At 36.8% G+C, this 17,395-nt stretch overlaps 1 protein-coding gene across 2 annotated transcripts in view; it reads right to left on the minus strand.

Moving 5' to 3' along the window:
* The window catches only part of LOC123581004 (meiosis 1 associated protein), a 69,868-nt gene that overhangs the window by 41,116 nt on the left and 11,357 nt on the right, over positions 1-17,395 (minus strand). For both annotated transcript variants that reach the window (XM_045446607.1, XM_045446606.1), the window contains exons 3-4: positions 6,791-6,976; positions 5,146-5,314 (exon numbers count right to left, since the gene is read on the minus strand). In XM_045446607.1, the coding sequence (XP_045302563.1) occupies positions 5,146-5,314; positions 6,791-6,976 (355 nt within the window). The remainder of the gene's footprint in view (positions 1-5,145; positions 5,315-6,790; positions 6,977-17,395) is intronic.

Raw genomic sequence — 17,395 nt, forward strand, 5'->3', positions numbered from 1 at the left:
GTTGGAATTGGTAGGCTTTCTTAGACCCTAAATTTATGATCAAGATTCAGTATGAGGGATCTGCTCTAATGGGCAGGGTTGGCTTATATGCAAAGAGGGCGTGTAAAGATAAAAAAAGTCTGCTAGCTTCCCCTGTGAGAGGTATACCTCCTCATATCTCTATTTCATAAGTCAACACTTCTTAGTCCTCTTTTGAGAGCAAAAGAGGAACAAAATGGATAAACAGAAAAGAAAGGCAACAAAAACTGTTGGAAGTGTTTTATGATATTTTGTTACATACAAACAAAACACCACATACATGAATTGTAACAATGTAACCTAGGGGCACCTGGCTGGCTTAGTCAGCAAAGCATGTGACTCTTTACCTCAGGGCCCTGAGTTTAAGCCCCACACTGGGCTGGGCCCTGGAACCTACTTAAAAAAAACAAACAAACACAAAAATACCAATTACTGAGAAACAATGTGCAAAAATAAAATCAGTGTAATGAGGTAGTGGGATTATGAATGGTTTTAAATTTAAAAATTATTTTATGATCATATCTTCTTTTTCAATAAAAAAATTTTTAGAGCTTGAAATATTCTCAGTAAAAAGGCATATACAAAAAGGTTCTATTACTACTATTAATAGCAATAGATAACATTTATTTACTGCTCACATGTGCCAGGCACTGTTCTATGTGCTTTATATACAAGGTGTATTTAATCCTCATATAAACCCTATGAGGCAGTTATTCTTATTAGCCCTATTTTGTAAATGAAAAAATTGTGGAATAAAAAGTTTAAATAACTTGTTGAAGTCACACAGTTCTTCAGTAAAATGTAAAAATCCAATTGGATAGTTAAATAAATAGTGATGAATTTATACAGTAAAATGCCTCACAGCTATTAAAAAGAAATGTGTTAGATCTCTATGTGCCAATATGGAGAAAATTACTGGATAATTAGAGAAATGAAAAAATAAAAATGCAGACAGAATATAGGTACATTTTTAGGAAAGTATTAATAAAAATAATAATGTTACATATATGTCCATGTCCATATGTGTAAGCAGAATGATTCAGCAGAATGTGCCCTACATAGCTGATGGTGGTTATCTCTGGAGAGAGCAGAATTTTGGGTCATTCTGAACCATCTATATTATACTCCTGCAATGTTTAAATTTGTACAACTTGTAATAAAAAAAAATGTTAAAATGACCAGATAAAAGCTACCACAAAGAGAGCTGGGCTGGATCTTCAGCTACATTTTAAAACAAAGAAAAAATGAACAAGTTAGACCAAGCAAGAACAGCTGAAAGGAATTACCACTTATGTGGCTGCAAGAAAATATATAATAGGCTCTATAGTCTGAATGTTAAAAGAACACCTTAACTGATACAAATGTGATTTAATCTTTTCCTTTTAGATTTTATTAAAAACCATTCTAAAATGTGAGTCTAGGGGCACCTAGGTGGCTCAGTCGGTTAAGTATCCGACTTTGGCCCAAGTCATGATCTCGCTGTGCTGACAGCTCAGAGCCTGGAGCCTGCTTTGGATTCTGTGTCTCCTTCTTTCTGCCCCTCCCCCATTCCTGTGCTGTCTCTCTCTCAAAACTGAATAAACATTAAAAAATTTTTTTAATAAAGTTTTAAAATGTGAGTCTACTTTCTTCATTTCTTTTTTTTAACGTTTATTCAGTTTTGAGAGAGAGAGCGAGAGAGAGAGTGCAAGTGAGCACGAGCTGGGGAGGGGCAGAGAGAGAGGGGAACAGAGGATCTGAAGGAAGTTCCACGCTGATAGCAGAGCCCAATGTGGGGCTCGAACTCATGGATCATGAGACCATGACCTGAACCGAAGTCGGACACTAGACCAACTGAGCTACCCAGACACACCTACTTTCTTAATCTCTAAATTCATTGTTATTTTGATGATTCTGGACCTTGCAGTCTCTGAGTCATCTTTACAATTAGTTTTCACTGTGCAGGACTGCATTAAAGGAGGCAGAATTTAGACCAATTGAAGGACATATTCTCATAGTTACTTTTTAAACAAATCTGCAATATCAACATTTCTCTGTAACCTGTCTCCTTCTCCAAAAGTGGAGTATAGACACTTTTTATTTAATTGATGATCATCATTACCAGAGTTAAAAAATATATATAAACAGACTTAAGAAGTATTTTAATTAATTCATGATATTCATGGGCTACAAAGGGAAGCTATGAGTGTTTAAGATATGAACCTAACTATTTGAGTTGATGTCAGAGAGGGTGACTATCACCTGTCCCAAATCATTTTTCCCCCAATCATTCACTTATTTTTTCAAGAAACATTTATTGAGGATCTTCTATGTGCCAGGCAGAATGATACATGGTGATATAAAGATGCATTAGACACAGTCTTATCCTCAGGTACCTTACAGTCCACTTGGGACCTGGCCATTAAAAACAAATCTCAGAAATATTAAACCACCCATGTGCAAAAATTTTCAAAAATATTAACAAGACTAGCTAACTTTTACTGAACATTTATTATACATTAAGTAATTAACACACATGATGTCATTTAATCCCCAGAACTACTGCATAGGGCAGGAATTAATAACTAAGGCTTAGACACTAAGTACCTTGCCCAAAGTTGCATAGCTAGTGAGTGACAGAACTGTAATTAAGACTCAGGCAACCTTATTCCAGAGCATTTATCCTTTTGAGAATAAGAGAAGTTGCTTTTGCTAATTCCTCCATAAGGACACCAATATGAGATAAACATCAATGGAATAAAAAGAATTAATTATGAGGAAAGTAGAGGCACACTGGGAAGATTTCAAACTATGAACCGTACATACACTTAACCCATGAAGAGGAATTACAAGTAATTTATGGAATGATGTATTATTTATAAGCAAATAGGAAGTTACTGGAAGAATCATCAGCAGTGACACAAAGCAGAAAGCGTCCTTCCTAAATGTAAAAGCTCTTCTATACAGCTCTGCTCCCTAACTATTCTAAATAAAGGCACCATGTGGAGAGTACTCTGAGCTCTGTGCCACTAGAGATACAGTAAATTCTTTCTGGATACAGTCACTGAAGAGGGAAGAGGACATAGTCCATGCCTGATATCCATGGCCAAAGAGAAAGAAAAAGAGCTTCTCTCTCAGATTCAGCTTGAAAACCTACTAGGGAGGACTCTGGTGGCCTAAGGAACTATGATGGCCTGACTTGGGTCATGGTCCTCTCTGAGACCAGGAAGGTAGAGGTGTTACTAGAGAATGGGGATTCAGCGGATGCTCGGCAGACCAAGAACCATCTCCACAGGTATCACTGTCATCAATTCATTCAACAAATACCTCCTATAATCTAGGATATGCTACACACCGGGACATAGAAATGAGTAAGACAAATTCCTAATCCCAGGGCAATTATAGTTTAATGCAAAAAGAAAAGATATGAGGTAGTTTACAGATTAGATGAGAAAACACAATTATCACACAGTAAAACAATGGTGAACAATTCTCCATGGCATATAATTAAGAGCTAAATCATTTGGTACAGACCACAAATGATGTCACTGTTCCAAGGAGAGAAAAATCCATATAGTAATCAGTAGCATGAAGTAGGACTTAAGGGAGGGGGAGGATTTGGCTGGAAGAGATTAAGGGAGGGAACTCAGGAGAGAAGAGGGAATTCAGAGGAAAAGACTACTATAAGTGGAGAGATGGAGAGGGAAACACATTCAGTGAGGAGACTGGCTTGAGAAAAGCAGAGCGTGCCAAGTAGGCGAGAGTTCGTAAACCACACAGCTAAGGCTGGTACCCTCCCTCCTGGACCAGAACAATGTCAATGGCCTCATGATGCTGGAAGGATCCACATGTGTCAGGATTTGAGGGGGAACACACCCTTAGTTACTAACTCTTTGACCTAATTAGCGGGTTATCCAAGTGTGACCAGGAAGAGATCAATGGTGTCAAAACAGTGGGCTCCTCCCATGTGCACAACCTTGGAGAAGGCCAAGGGCCAGAAAGGGCCACTGACGGGTGAACAATAACTTGTGTATTGGTTAAATTAAAACTGGTTAAGAACCTCTTAAACTCCATAATTTGGGAATCTCTACTTGACTTTCTGACTAAAATCTTTTCATAAATTTCTGTTGTCTTAGAATGAAATCTAAATGTCTTCAAATGGCATATATGGCTTTTCTTGATCTAATCCTTGCCTACCTTTACAGACTCACTCTTGCCTCTGCCTGACAGGCTCTAGTCATAGGGAACCATGGGCACTTCCCTGAAAATTGATTTACCTTGCTTTCTCATGCCCCCAGGTCTCCTTTTTGAGTGCCCTTTTCCTTCTCCCTCTGCATGACTATTTCCTACAAGTCCTTTAACACTCAGTTTGAATATTTTCTGTTCTGGGAAGTTTAGAATTATTAGTGATTTATGTAGGATTTATTGGCAGGGGCCTGGGCACCAGAGGTTGCTGGGTCAGGGTAGGCAGGCTGGGGACACCAGGATTGGGAAGCTGGCAACTAAGAACCCTATCATGGGGAGGTGGGAAGGATGCAGGAGGCAGGGTGTGTGTGAGCTGAGACTCTAATCCCCTGGCATATCCTCCATTGTTCTATCAAACTTAACTTATAAAATATAAATCCAAAGATAAAATTATGAAGAAATTAAAGACAGCAACCAAAGAGCACTAAATCCTAAGCACAGGGTCTTTCTGAATAAACGGCCCTGTGTGACTGTGTGCTCATAAACCTATGAAGCCAGCCCTGTGTATAAATCTGTTCATTCAGCATTGGTTATAATAGCAAAGTGTAACAAACCAAATTGTTTGTTAATAAGTGATTAAACAAACAAACTATGGTCCAACCACACAAAAAAAAATCATGCAGCCAGTAAAAAATAAGACAGATCTACAGATACTAACACAGATAGCTGTCCAACACACAAAGAAGGCTATAGAATATTACATATAATGTGATCCCACTAGAATAGTAAATACATACTTAATATATATTTAATATGTATAGGTCTATATATACACCTGGAAACACCTGTCTGAACTGTAGTGAAGTCTGTTGGTTTCTTTTCATTGAAGAACAAAAAGACCATGGAAAATAATCTTCCTGACTACTTATTAAAATTCTTTTTACCTTTTCCTTTCATTCTTACCATCGCTGCTAGGCTCTTCAACAGGGGATACTGAGTCCATACACTCTAGGACTCCCTCTGTGATCTCAACCACCTGAAGTCTCCTGACCCTTACTAGGTCTGTATCTTTCAATCCTTCCTCCAATTGTTTGACAACTTCTTTTCCAGGCTGAGAAGTCAGAACAGTAATCTGGAAATAAATTCAAGAATCAATGTGTCTACTTTCCCTGATGTACAGACGGAAGGATATAATAGATCACATATGAAGGATAAACACAGCAGAAAACTTTGGCAGTGGCTATTGTCTTTAAGACAAAGAAGAGGGTTTCATGGCAACTTAAGAATCAAATTTCATTTACCAGATTGTGGTGGGAGAGATCTGGTGGGACAAATCCTCACAGGACCCTTCCAAACAGGTGGGACCTACCCCAGAAAGTGACCAGTGAGAAGTCATCCCTGTTTTAGTTTTTTAAAATTGCTTGAAGCACTGGCAGCGTCTCTCATGCTAAAAATGCTTTAATGTTATAAGGTAACAAAGGAAAGAAAATCCTCAAATTCCAATCACTAAGTGTGTATTAAATATCAGAGAGTCTCAATGCTTCTTTCTCATGGTGGTGCTTCCACACAGACTTCTCTCCTTGTTCAACCTGGATACAGGTAAACTGTTTCTTTTGCTCTCAACTCTAAAATGTACTTACTCTAGATCAGTATAGCTAACCTGAAGGAATATTGAGGTGTTTGTGTATAATCTGAATATTTTATTCCACCTGAATGAATATACTATATGTTTTCATTAGCAGTTTTGTCTTGAATTTAAAAATCTGGAAGGCAAATATTAAATATATACAATTCTCTTTTGTACTTGGACTTTTTTTTTTTTGGTGCTTAGACATTTTTAATTAAAGAAGAATGCAGATAAAAGCAGCTATTTTTTAAACTCATCTGTTTGATGCTTGCCGTTTTTGGAGACTGAATGTGTTTTTAACTAACAGCACTCACCCACCCAGTGGAGTATTGAGGCATGACTTACTTATATATTTTTAAGATTATCTTAGTCTGCACTATAATTTTAGCAGTCTTTAAATTTGCACATTTGCTAAGTCTAAGAAAATTTATTCAATTAGATGCCAAGATTTGACTAACAACAACTGTAAATTCTTTTTTTTTTTTTTTTAAGTAGGCTTCACACCTAGCACAGAGCCCAATGCAGAGCTTGAACTCATGACCCTGGGATCAAGACCTGAGCTGAGAAGAAGAGATGGACACTTAACCCACTGAGCCACCCAAGCATCCCATCAATTGTAAATTCTAAAGGATGCCCAGTAAATATAAATATAGACACTGATCTAGCCAGTTTAGCAATTGCTTCGTAAGTTCCAAAAATCCAGAGGCAGACGGCATATTCAGATTTTATTTTGATTTCAGTTTTCATTATAATTCATGTGAGCCCATATTTTTAGCATCCCTCTCTATGCCTAGTTCTGTGTTAAGAATTGCACGGGCTAGAGGAAAAATGGAACATATCTCTGCCTGCAGGGAGATGAAAATCTAGCCTTGAAAATTACCTTCAAAGTGTATGAAACAGAGAAAAATATAAGGATGACAAATAATGAAGCATCTAGAGGGACTGAAATGGGCTTAGAGTCCTAAGGCCAGGATCTCTTACCTCCAGGGAAGTGTAGCTCAGAGCTGCACCTGTGGCCACGTGTCTGGTGTACTGTTTGAACTGCTGGAGCCCATCCTCTACTGCCAGTTGCAGAGAAGTTCTGTGTGGTCTGAAACAGCCTTCTTTCTGCAACGTGCGGAGTTCTGAGATGCAGGCCTGCAGCCTAGCAAAGTTCCCTTTCACTTGCTGCAGAGAAAAATGAATGAAAGATGCACATCTTTAGTGGCCCAGGTTCCAGATTAAATGGCAGTCTAACTTAATTACTAATTACTCCTCAGGGGTCTCTTCCCTTCCTGAAACCTGCTTATTTGACCCATATCTACTCAGTGCCTACTATGTTCTAGGCACTGCACTAAAATCTTCCATACACCAGAGAAAAGAAAATTTGTAGCCAAAGGGCTTTGATTATATGGAGTTACCAGAAACAGGAAAGGAAGTGTTGGAACTCATTCACTCACCCAAAGGAAAGTTTAGTTGTGACTGCTGAGTTTAACTTTGGGGTGGTCTGCAAACTGGAGGCCTAGCAGGGTCACTCTCAAACATTATCTTCATTTCTAGGCACTGGGAGCTTCTCTACTTCCCAGAAATGAGGATTCTGATGTGGTTAATCATTTCAGAACTGATAAGGTCCTACCCAGTCTGCTCCTCAGGATCACTTCAGTAAAGAAGAGGTGCTTGGCTCAGTCTGCAGTCAGCTCAAGGAGCCAACAGGTAAACCTCTTGGTTCTCCTCACCCCCCTTTATAAAAAGTTGCTATCAACTTTTTATATATATAATAATAATAATAATATATATATATAATATATATTAACAGTATTAATATAATTATATAATATAATATATTATATAGAATATAATTATATATTATAACATATAATTAATATAATGTTTATATATATTATTATATTATATAAAATATATTTAATATTATATAATATATATTTATATATAATATATATTTATATATAGTATTATAAAATATATATTATTATATAATATTATATATTATACATATATATTATATATTTACATAATATATAATATATATAATAATATATATAATCTGTTACCTTTCCTAAGGATGTATATACATTTTGAATAAATGTGGAATGAAAATTTGTAACATTATTTGAATTCCAAGCATCAATAGCAGGTGGGGGTTGGGTGCAGAAAAATGATTACTTGGGATAAGGAAACCTTCCTGACAAAGAGCAGAACTGAGCAATATTTGCAAAATGCACATACAATTTATAAGCATGAGCTGCAATACTGTCAGGGTACAAAGACTGCTTAAGTCAACCCCTCCCTCACTCACTTCCACAGCTGCTTACTTTGTGAATATGCTCCTCTCCCTGAGTTTCTGGGAAAAACACAAGAAACAGGATGAAATGGTTACACAAAAAGAGCTTGCAATTTAGATGGGAAGATAAGAAACCTAGTCAAGAAAGCAATGAGAACAAATGAGACCATAGATATAGACCAGAGGCCTTCAAGAATTTCTTTTCACGTACCCCCTAAAAGAATCTGATGAATGATTCGTTCATTCATTCATTCATTCCAAGTTTTTACTTAAATTCCAGTTAGTTAACATATGGTGTAATATTAGTTTCAGGAGTAGAACTTAATGATTCATAACTTACATATAACACCCATACTCATCACAAATACCCTCCTTAATCCCCTTCACCTGTTTAACTCCTCCAACCCCTGCCCACCTCCCCTCCAGCAAGCCTCAGTTTGTTCTCTATGGTTAAAACTCTGTTTTGTGGTTTGCCTCTCTCTCTTTTTCCCCACTATGTTCATCTGTTTCATTTCTTATTTTCCACATATAGGTGAAATCATAGTATTTGTCTTTCTCTGACTGACTTAATTTCACTTAGCATAATAGTCTCTAGCTCCATCCACGCTGTTGAAAGTGGCAAGATCTCATCCTTTTTGATGGCTGAGTAATATTCCATTATATATTATATTATATTATATTATATTATATTATATTATATTATAATTATTATATATAAATATATATATACACACACACCACATATTCTCTCTCCATTCATCAGTTGATGGACATTTGGGCTCTTTCTGTAGTTTGGCTATTAGTGATAATGCTGCTATAAACGTCAGGGTGCATGCTCCCCTTTGAATCTGCATTTTTGTATCCTTGGGTAAATACCTAGTAGTGCAATTGCTGGATTGTAGTTCTATTTTTAACTTTGTGAGGAAGCTCCATAGTGTTTTCCAGAATGGATGCACCAGTTTGCATTACTACCAACAGTGTAAGAGGGTTTCCCTTTCTCTGCATCCTCACCAACACTTGTTGTTTCCTGTGTCATTCATTTTAGCTATTCTCATTGGTGTGAGGTGATATATCATTGTAGTTTTGATTTGTATTTCCATGATGATGAGTGATGTTGAGCATTTTTTCATGTTCTGTAAGCCACCTGTATGTCTTCTTTGGAAAAATGTTTATTCATGTCTTCTGCCCATTGCTTAATTTTCTGCCCACTGTTTTTTGGGTGTTGAATTTGTTAATAAGTTCATCATATATTTTGGATACTAACCCTTTATCAGATATGCAATTTGCAAATATCTTCTCCCACTCCAAAGGCTACGTTTTAGTTTTGTTGATTGTTTCCTTCACTGTGCAGAAGCTTTTTATTTTGATGACATCCCAGTAGTTTAGTTTTCCTTTTGTTTCCCTTGTTTCAGGAGACACATCCAGTAAGAAATTGTTACAGCCAATGTCAAAGAGGTTACTGCTTGTGTTCTCCTCCAGGATTTTGATGGTTTCCCGTCTCACATTTAGGTCTTTCATCCATTTGAATTTATTTTCGTGTATGGTATAAGAGAGTGGTCCAGTTTCATTCTTTTGCATGTTGCTGGCCAGTTTTCCCAACACCATTTGTTGAAGAGACTATCTTTTTTCCATTGGATATTCTTTCCAACTTTGTCAAAGATTAATCGTCCACATAGTTGTGGGTTCATTTCTGAGTTTTCTATTGTTTCATTGATCCATGTGTTTGTTTTTGTGCCAGTACCATACACTGTCTTGATCACTACAAGTTTATAATATAACTTGAAGTCTGGACTTGTAATGCCTCCAGTTTTTTTCTCTTTTTAAAGATTATTTTGGCTATTTGGGATCTTTTCTGGTTCCATACACATTTTAAGACTGTTTGTTCTAACTCCATGAAAAATACTGGTGGTATTTTGATAGGGATTGCATTAAATATGTAGATTGCTTTGGGTAATATAGGCATTTTAAAATTTGTTTTTCCAATCCATGAGCATGGAATGTCTTTCCATTGTTTTGTGTCATCTTCAATTTTTTTCAACCATGTTTTATAGTTTTCAGAGTACAGGTCTATTTATCTCTTTGGTTAGATTTATTTCTAGGTATCTTATGGTTTTTGGTGTAATTGGGATTGAGTGCACTTGGTTTCAAATGGGATTGATTCCTTGATTTCTCCTTCTGTTGCTTCATTATTTGTATTGAAATGCAATAGATTTTGGTATATTGAAATTGATATGTTTGATTTTGGTATGTTGTGTCCTGCAACTTTACTAAATTTGTGTATCAGTTCTAGCAGTTTTTTGGTGAGTATTTTGGGTTTTCTATATAAAGTATCATGTCATCTGCAAATAGTGAAAGTTTGATTTACTCCTTGCCAATTTGTATACCTTTTATTTCTTTTTGTTGTCTAAATGCTGAAGCTAGGACTTTCAGAACTATGTTAAATAACAGTGGTGAGAGTGGACATCCCTGTCTTGCTCCTGACCATAAATGAAAAGATCTATTTTTCCCCATTGAGATTACTAGTTGTGGGCTTTTCATATATGGCCTTTATTATGTTGAGATTTGTTCCCTCTAATCTTACTTTGTTGAGGGTTTTCATCATGGATGGATGTTGTGCTTTGTCAAATGCTTTTTCTGAATCAACTGAAAGGATCATATGATTTTTATCCTTTCTTTTATTAATATGGTGCATCATGTTGATTGATTTACAAATACTGAACCACCCTTGTAGCCCAAGAATAAATCCCACTTGGTCATGGTGAATGATTCTTTACTGTACTGCTGGATTCAATTTGCTAGTTTTTTATTGAGAATTTTTGCATCCGTGTTCATGAGGGATACTGGCCTGTAGTTCTCTTTAAAAAATTTTGTTTTTTGGGGGCACCTGGGTGGCTCAGTCAGTTAAGCATCTGACTTTGGCTCAGCTCATGATCTCGTGGTCCCTAAGTTCAAGCCCGTGTCGGGCTCTGTGCTGACAGCTTGGAGCCTGGAACCTACTTCAGATTCTGTATCTCCCTCTCTCTCTACCTCTCCTCTGTTTGTGCTCTGTCTCTTGAAAATAAATAAAAACTTAAAAAAAATTTTTTAAGTGTTTATTTTTGAGACAGAGAGCGAGAGAGCGCACACACATGCAACAGGCGAGGGACAGAGAGAGGGAGAGAGATAACCCCTAAGCAGACTCCTTGTTGTCAGCATTGAGCCCAGTGTGGGGCTCAAACTCAGGAACCATGAGATCATGACCTGAGCCAAAATCAAGACTCAGATGCTTAACTGACTGAGCCACCCAGGCACCCCCAATTTTTTTAAAGTATATTTATTTATCTTTGAGAGAGAGAAAGAGAGAGAGAGAGAGAGAGAGAGAGAGAGAGAGAGCAGGGGAGGGGCAGAGAGAGAGAGGGAGAGAAAGAATCCCAAGCATCCTCTGTGGCCATGAGCGCAGAGCCGGAGGCAGTGCTCAAATCCACAAACCATGAGATTATGACCTAAACCGAAACCAAGAGTCAGGTGCTTAATGGACTGAGTCATCCAGGCACTCCTGCATTTTTATTTTGAAAACTGAAACAAAAAGCTTGTTTTCCTGTAATTAAAAAATTTTTTTAATAGGATGACCTCCTGATAGTTCTGCAAGGGGGATACAATAATCTTTAGGGAAGGGAAATGATCTTCCAAAAAGGTTTGAAAATATTGCCTATTTTGTATTGGAAAATTCTGCCAAATGCAATGGTTTTGGAAATATTGGAAATTAAGCCGTTCTTTCTTACATTAACCAAATAATAGGGCCACTTACTGCTTGAGAACTCTCCTGGTTGATAACTTGCTGTAGCAGGAGGCCATGCACCCAATTCATCTAAAGGATAACATCATTTAGAAACAAGCTAAACAGAAAGTAGGCTAAAACGTAACTATGCATTATATCTATATCCCTTGAAAATGGAATCTGATCTCTCAGGAACTCACTTGGATTCTGGAAGTGATTTAAAAAAAATTTTTTTTAACGTTTATTTATTTTTGAGACAGAGAGAGACAGAGCATGAATGGGGGAGGGTCAGAGAGAGGGAGACACAGAATCTGAAACAGGCTCCAGGCTCTGAGCCGTCAGCACAGAGCCCGACGCGGGGCTCGAACTCACGGACCGCGAGATCATGGCCTGAGCCGAAGTCGGCCGCTTAACTGACTGAGCCACCCAGGCGCCCCCTGGAAGTGATTTTAAAATGCAGGCTTTGCAGAAACATTAATTGTCTAGAATGTGAAGAGCTCATATAGCTTGGCTGAGAAACAATTTCTGTACATCAAATGTTGATAGACTGATGAATTCTACAGAAAGTCTCCTATTCTTAGCTCTTTTTCCTCATGAATTGCCTAGGCAACATTCTATACAGCAACAGTGTAAATTGTTTTGACTTGAGTTCCAAATCCAAAAGATTAGGTCAGGGACCTATAGGGAGCTGTTAGATAAAGAGGGAGAAAATAGGTGGTAGGAAGATGAGGCCTGGTGCCTCTGAGCAAATTACCTGCAGTCTGTAATCTGAGCAGTCAAATGTCACACCTCCTCCTCCCCCTTCCTTGGATGGAAACTTTGGGATTACCATTGTGGAAGATTTAAATGTGCTTTAGGAAGTTGCTGAGTTGAAATGTGGTCCAGAGAATCAGGTACTGAAGTTGCCTACAACATTGTTTGGAGTTATTATCTATTACATCACAAACTCAAGTTCTCTGTCTTAGATGTCTGGGTGGTTTCAAGGTGCAGAGTGGAGACCCTGATTCAGTTAGATGGGCTTTGCACAGAGAGGTGGACGCTGGGATAAATGGGTAAGGACTGATGGATCCTCACTGCATTTCTTTCAGCTTTGTGTAGACTAGTGGTACAAATGTGCCTAGAGGATGTTCTTTTCCTAGATCTAGTACCAGTGTGTTCTCCTTGCCCTAGGCAGTTTAGGATAACTCAGATTGATGTCTCATTGGAATTCAGATGAAAAAATTAGAATATACTTTAAGTCAGTGATTTTCAAAAATCTTTTTATCAAGTACAACTTTTTATTAAAAATTTACATAGACTCTCTATGCATACATTGCATTTTATCAGCACAAAGATACTTTTAATATCTTACTTTAAAATTTTCTATATATAATACATGCACCTGGTTCAAAATTTAAGGGTTATAAAATGATATGTGGAAAAAAAATTACCTTTCCACTCTTACCCTTCAGCTAACCAGCGGTTTCCTGGAGGTAATCAACATTGCTACCTTGTTGGGTATCTTCCCAGAGATTTTTTTCTTTACATGAAAGAAAATATAAAGGATAATTTTCTTCTTACCAAAATAAAAGAAACTATGATAGTCTTTTGTATCTTGATTTTGTTACATAGTATACTTGGGCAGTCCATCATTTCATTCAATAAATAAAAAGTGTCTTAATTTTTATAGCTACAGAGTGTTCCATTAATGAATGGAACATAATTTTATTTAACCAATTCCCTATTGACATTAGATCACTTTCAATCTTTTGCTACTGCAAACAGTGCTGAAATGATAATACTTAAATCATTTTTTCACATATGAAAATATATCTTTAGGATAAGTTCCTAAAGCAGACTTGCTAGGTTAAAGGGTATGATACTGTCATCAAATTGCCCACCATAGAAATTGTGTTAATTTATACACTCATAAATGGCATGTAAGTGTGCCTGTTTCTTTAAAACCTCATGAGTAGTAAGTTATTAACTTAAAAAATATCTCTGGCAATCATACAGGTGAAAAATAATAGCATCTCAATGTACTTTTAACTTTTCCTTTTGTTAAGTGACATTGGACATATTTTGATATGTTGAAGGGCCATGTACACTTCCTTTTCTGAAAATTACCATGTATATCATTTCTCATTTTCTATTGATTATTAATTCTATTGATTACCTTATTGATTATGTAGTACTGTTTGTTTTTTTGCCAAGCACATATTTTCCATTTTATACAGCTGAATTTTATTAATCTTTTATTTTTGGAATTTGGGGTTTTGTGTTACTGTTAGAAAAGACTTTCTTCCTCTGATATTTTCCCCCTTGCTCTGTGAGCTAATTATCAACATGTTGCTTCTCAGATCCAATTCACCCTTCAATATACCTCTGCAATAATGGACAGAATCCCTTTAAACATTTCTCCTTACATGGACCATGATGTTAAACATTTGAGTAGAGAGCACTGGAAGAACACTGCAGGAGGAAGACACTTTCCTGCTGAAAGCGATGGGGTGTGAGTACATCTGATAGTGCTCCACACATGGGCCCGGAACTTGCAGAACCCTGATGTTACAGACTGAATGTTACATTCCCTTAAAATCCATATATTCAAGCCCTAATTCCCAATGTGGTGGCATTTAAAAGTGAGGCTTTTAGGAGGTAATTAGGTTTAGATGAGGTCATGAGGATGCAGTCTCCATGATGGGATTAGTGCCCTTATAAGAGGAAGGACACCAGAGCTCTCTCTCTTCACATGCATGCACTGAGGAAAGGCCATCTGATCACACAGCAAGTATCTACTGTTTGTAAGGCAGAAGAGGGCTCTCACCAGAACCTGGCCATGTTAGCACCCTGATTTTGGACTTCTAGCTTCCCAGATTTTGAGAAAATAAATGTGTACTGTTTAAGCCATCTAGTCTACAGTATTTTGTTATGACAGCCTGAACTAAGACACTGGCAACCACCTAGCCGTGGCTTGGTGATCACCTTTCAGCAGTCCTCTTGGCATGGAGCCATGCTTCAGGCCTCCTGCCTGCACTAATGCCCCACTCCATCTTTCACCTCAGAGATCTGTCTCCTGTGACCCTCCCAGTGATGCTGCTCTTTCCACAGGGACACTGTCTGCTCTAGGCATCCTGTCATCTCCACTCTGCACACTGTGCACCAGTCATTGATTATAGTTCACCTACACATGGAGGATCGCAGTAACCATGGACCAGCTCTGGCTTGGGAAAACCAGTGAACTTCTCTGCATCCAGTGAGCTGCAACTATACTCACTCCAACTGGATCCGAACTCCAGCCTTAGGAAAGGAGCCCACTTTTCAAGTTTATCCTTTCTTGAGATCACTCTCTCAGGTCTAAGATACCATAAAAAGTTCTCTTGCATCTTACTGTATAATTTTTTGTTCTATATTAAGCCTTTATTGTCCTAATTAGAAATGTTTGTATTTGTTTTAGTTTTTATAACTACATGTTTATATAATTCCCTTATTTCTTTAGTACTATCCATTAATGAACAATGACAAAAATCTTCATTATAAACAATGACAAAATTTATATATTTCCTTTTCTTACTCTTCCCTTCCCTCTCCTGTAGCACTCAATTATAGTTTATTTTATTATCTTTACTGGAGTTTACTTTTATACTGTTTGATGTAATATATCCCTATTATTTGCCACTTTTAAATAATTTCATTTGAATGTCAGCTATGAAGCATGAGGAAATAAATGCGATAGCCAAATTAGACCACTATTTGTCCTAAAATTCCACTGTAGATCACACATGATTTAAATAATTCCTTTGTTCTAATGAAAAAATAAAAAGAATTGGTAAGATACTCACTGTAAGGGAATTTTTCTGAAATTCTGCTTTAAGAGGAGATTAATCATTTTGGTCAGATTATTTATATTAAGGGCACAATGGATATAAAAGGAATTCTAATATTTTAATTATGATTCCTCTGTCATTATTCCTTATAAAAGGTTCAGGGTTATTTGACTATACTCAGAAATTAAATATGAAGAATATATTGAGGTATTCATCTTGGGCAAGATTTCCTACCTCTTTCACCATTATATTTTGAGCTAACTTTGCAGATAGAAAATATTACATACTTATATAGGTTAGAGACAGAGGATTTAAGGTAACGTTTTTCCTTAAACAAAGACCGGATTGTTTTATACATAAGGTAATGATGTTATTCCAGTAATTTCCTTGACCTTTTATCCAGTGTTGAATTTACTGCTTTTTTGGCAGGATTTTTGCCTTGCAATTTTTCTGAGTTACCAGTCAGGGGTTTTTAGACTAGAAAGGTCTGCCTTTCTTAATGGAGTGATGAAAGGATCATGGGATTTATCTAGGGCTAAATGTACTGAGGAGTGCCTAAGGCATATAACATAGTCACTTGAGAAAGGGAAAAAGAATCCTTTAACCTTTGGGACATGAGCTCATCTCCCAAAAAGCCTCCTATGCTGGATATATTCCATTTGCCCTTCTAGATCACTCTCAACTTTTATCTACCCCTGTTGCTGGACAGAAGTTGGATAAAGCCAAAAGTGATCACAGGAAATACACGTACAAGGAAAATGGCACAACAGAGGAACATACATGCCACATGGCTGTAACATCATTATCATTCTTACTGTGTCCCCAGTGTGCTAGGAGGAATATCATCACTGGATTATAGAGAATTATACATTTTGTTTATCCATTCATTAGTAACAGACATTCTGTTTCCAGTTTGGGGCTATTAGGAATAATGCTGCCATGAACATTCATGTAAATGTATTTGTGTGGACATATTTTCATTTCTGTTGGGTAGATTCTAAGGTGGAACTGTTGGGTTATATAGAAGGTGTATATCAAAATTTTTTAAGACATTGACAAACTATATTTTCTAAAGTGGTTGTTATCATTTTACCTTCCTATCAGCAATGAATGAGGGTTGTAGTTTCTCTCCATTCTCACCAACACTTGGTATTGCCTGTCAGTATTGCCTGTCTTTTTAAGGATAGACATTCTAGTGAGGATGTAAAATCATCTTTGTTTCTCTTTAGCTTTTTATTTTGAAATAATTATAGATCCACAGAAAGTTGCAAAATTGTACAGAGAGGTCCTGTGTACTCTTCCCCCAGTTTCTTCCAGTGGTTACATATATAACTATAGCACAATTTTAAAACCAAGAAATTGACCTTGGTATAATGTTTGAATTGAGTTTTATACCACATTATCACACCTATAGATTCACATCTTGCTAGAGGTTTGTCAAAGTTCTTGATCATTTTGAAGAATCAGCTGTTTATTTCACCAATTTTCTGTTTTCAATTCCATTCATTTATGTTCTTTACTACTTCCTACCTTCAGCTTGCTTTGGGTTTATTTTGCTACTCCTTTTCTAAGTTTCTTGAGATGGGATCTTATGTTACTGATTTGAAATTTTTCCTTTTCTAATGTAAGCATTTAATGCTATAAATGTCCCTCGCAGCACTGCTTTAGCTGGATTTCACAAATTTTGATGTGTATTTAAGTTTTCATGCAATTCAATGTATTTTAAAATTTTCCTTTGACAT

This window comes from Leopardus geoffroyi, chromosome A3 (genome assembly GCF_018350155.1).
Source record: "Leopardus geoffroyi isolate Oge1 chromosome A3, O.geoffroyi_Oge1_pat1.0, whole genome shotgun sequence".
Lineage (NCBI taxonomy): Eukaryota > Metazoa > Chordata > Mammalia > Carnivora > Felidae > Leopardus > Leopardus geoffroyi.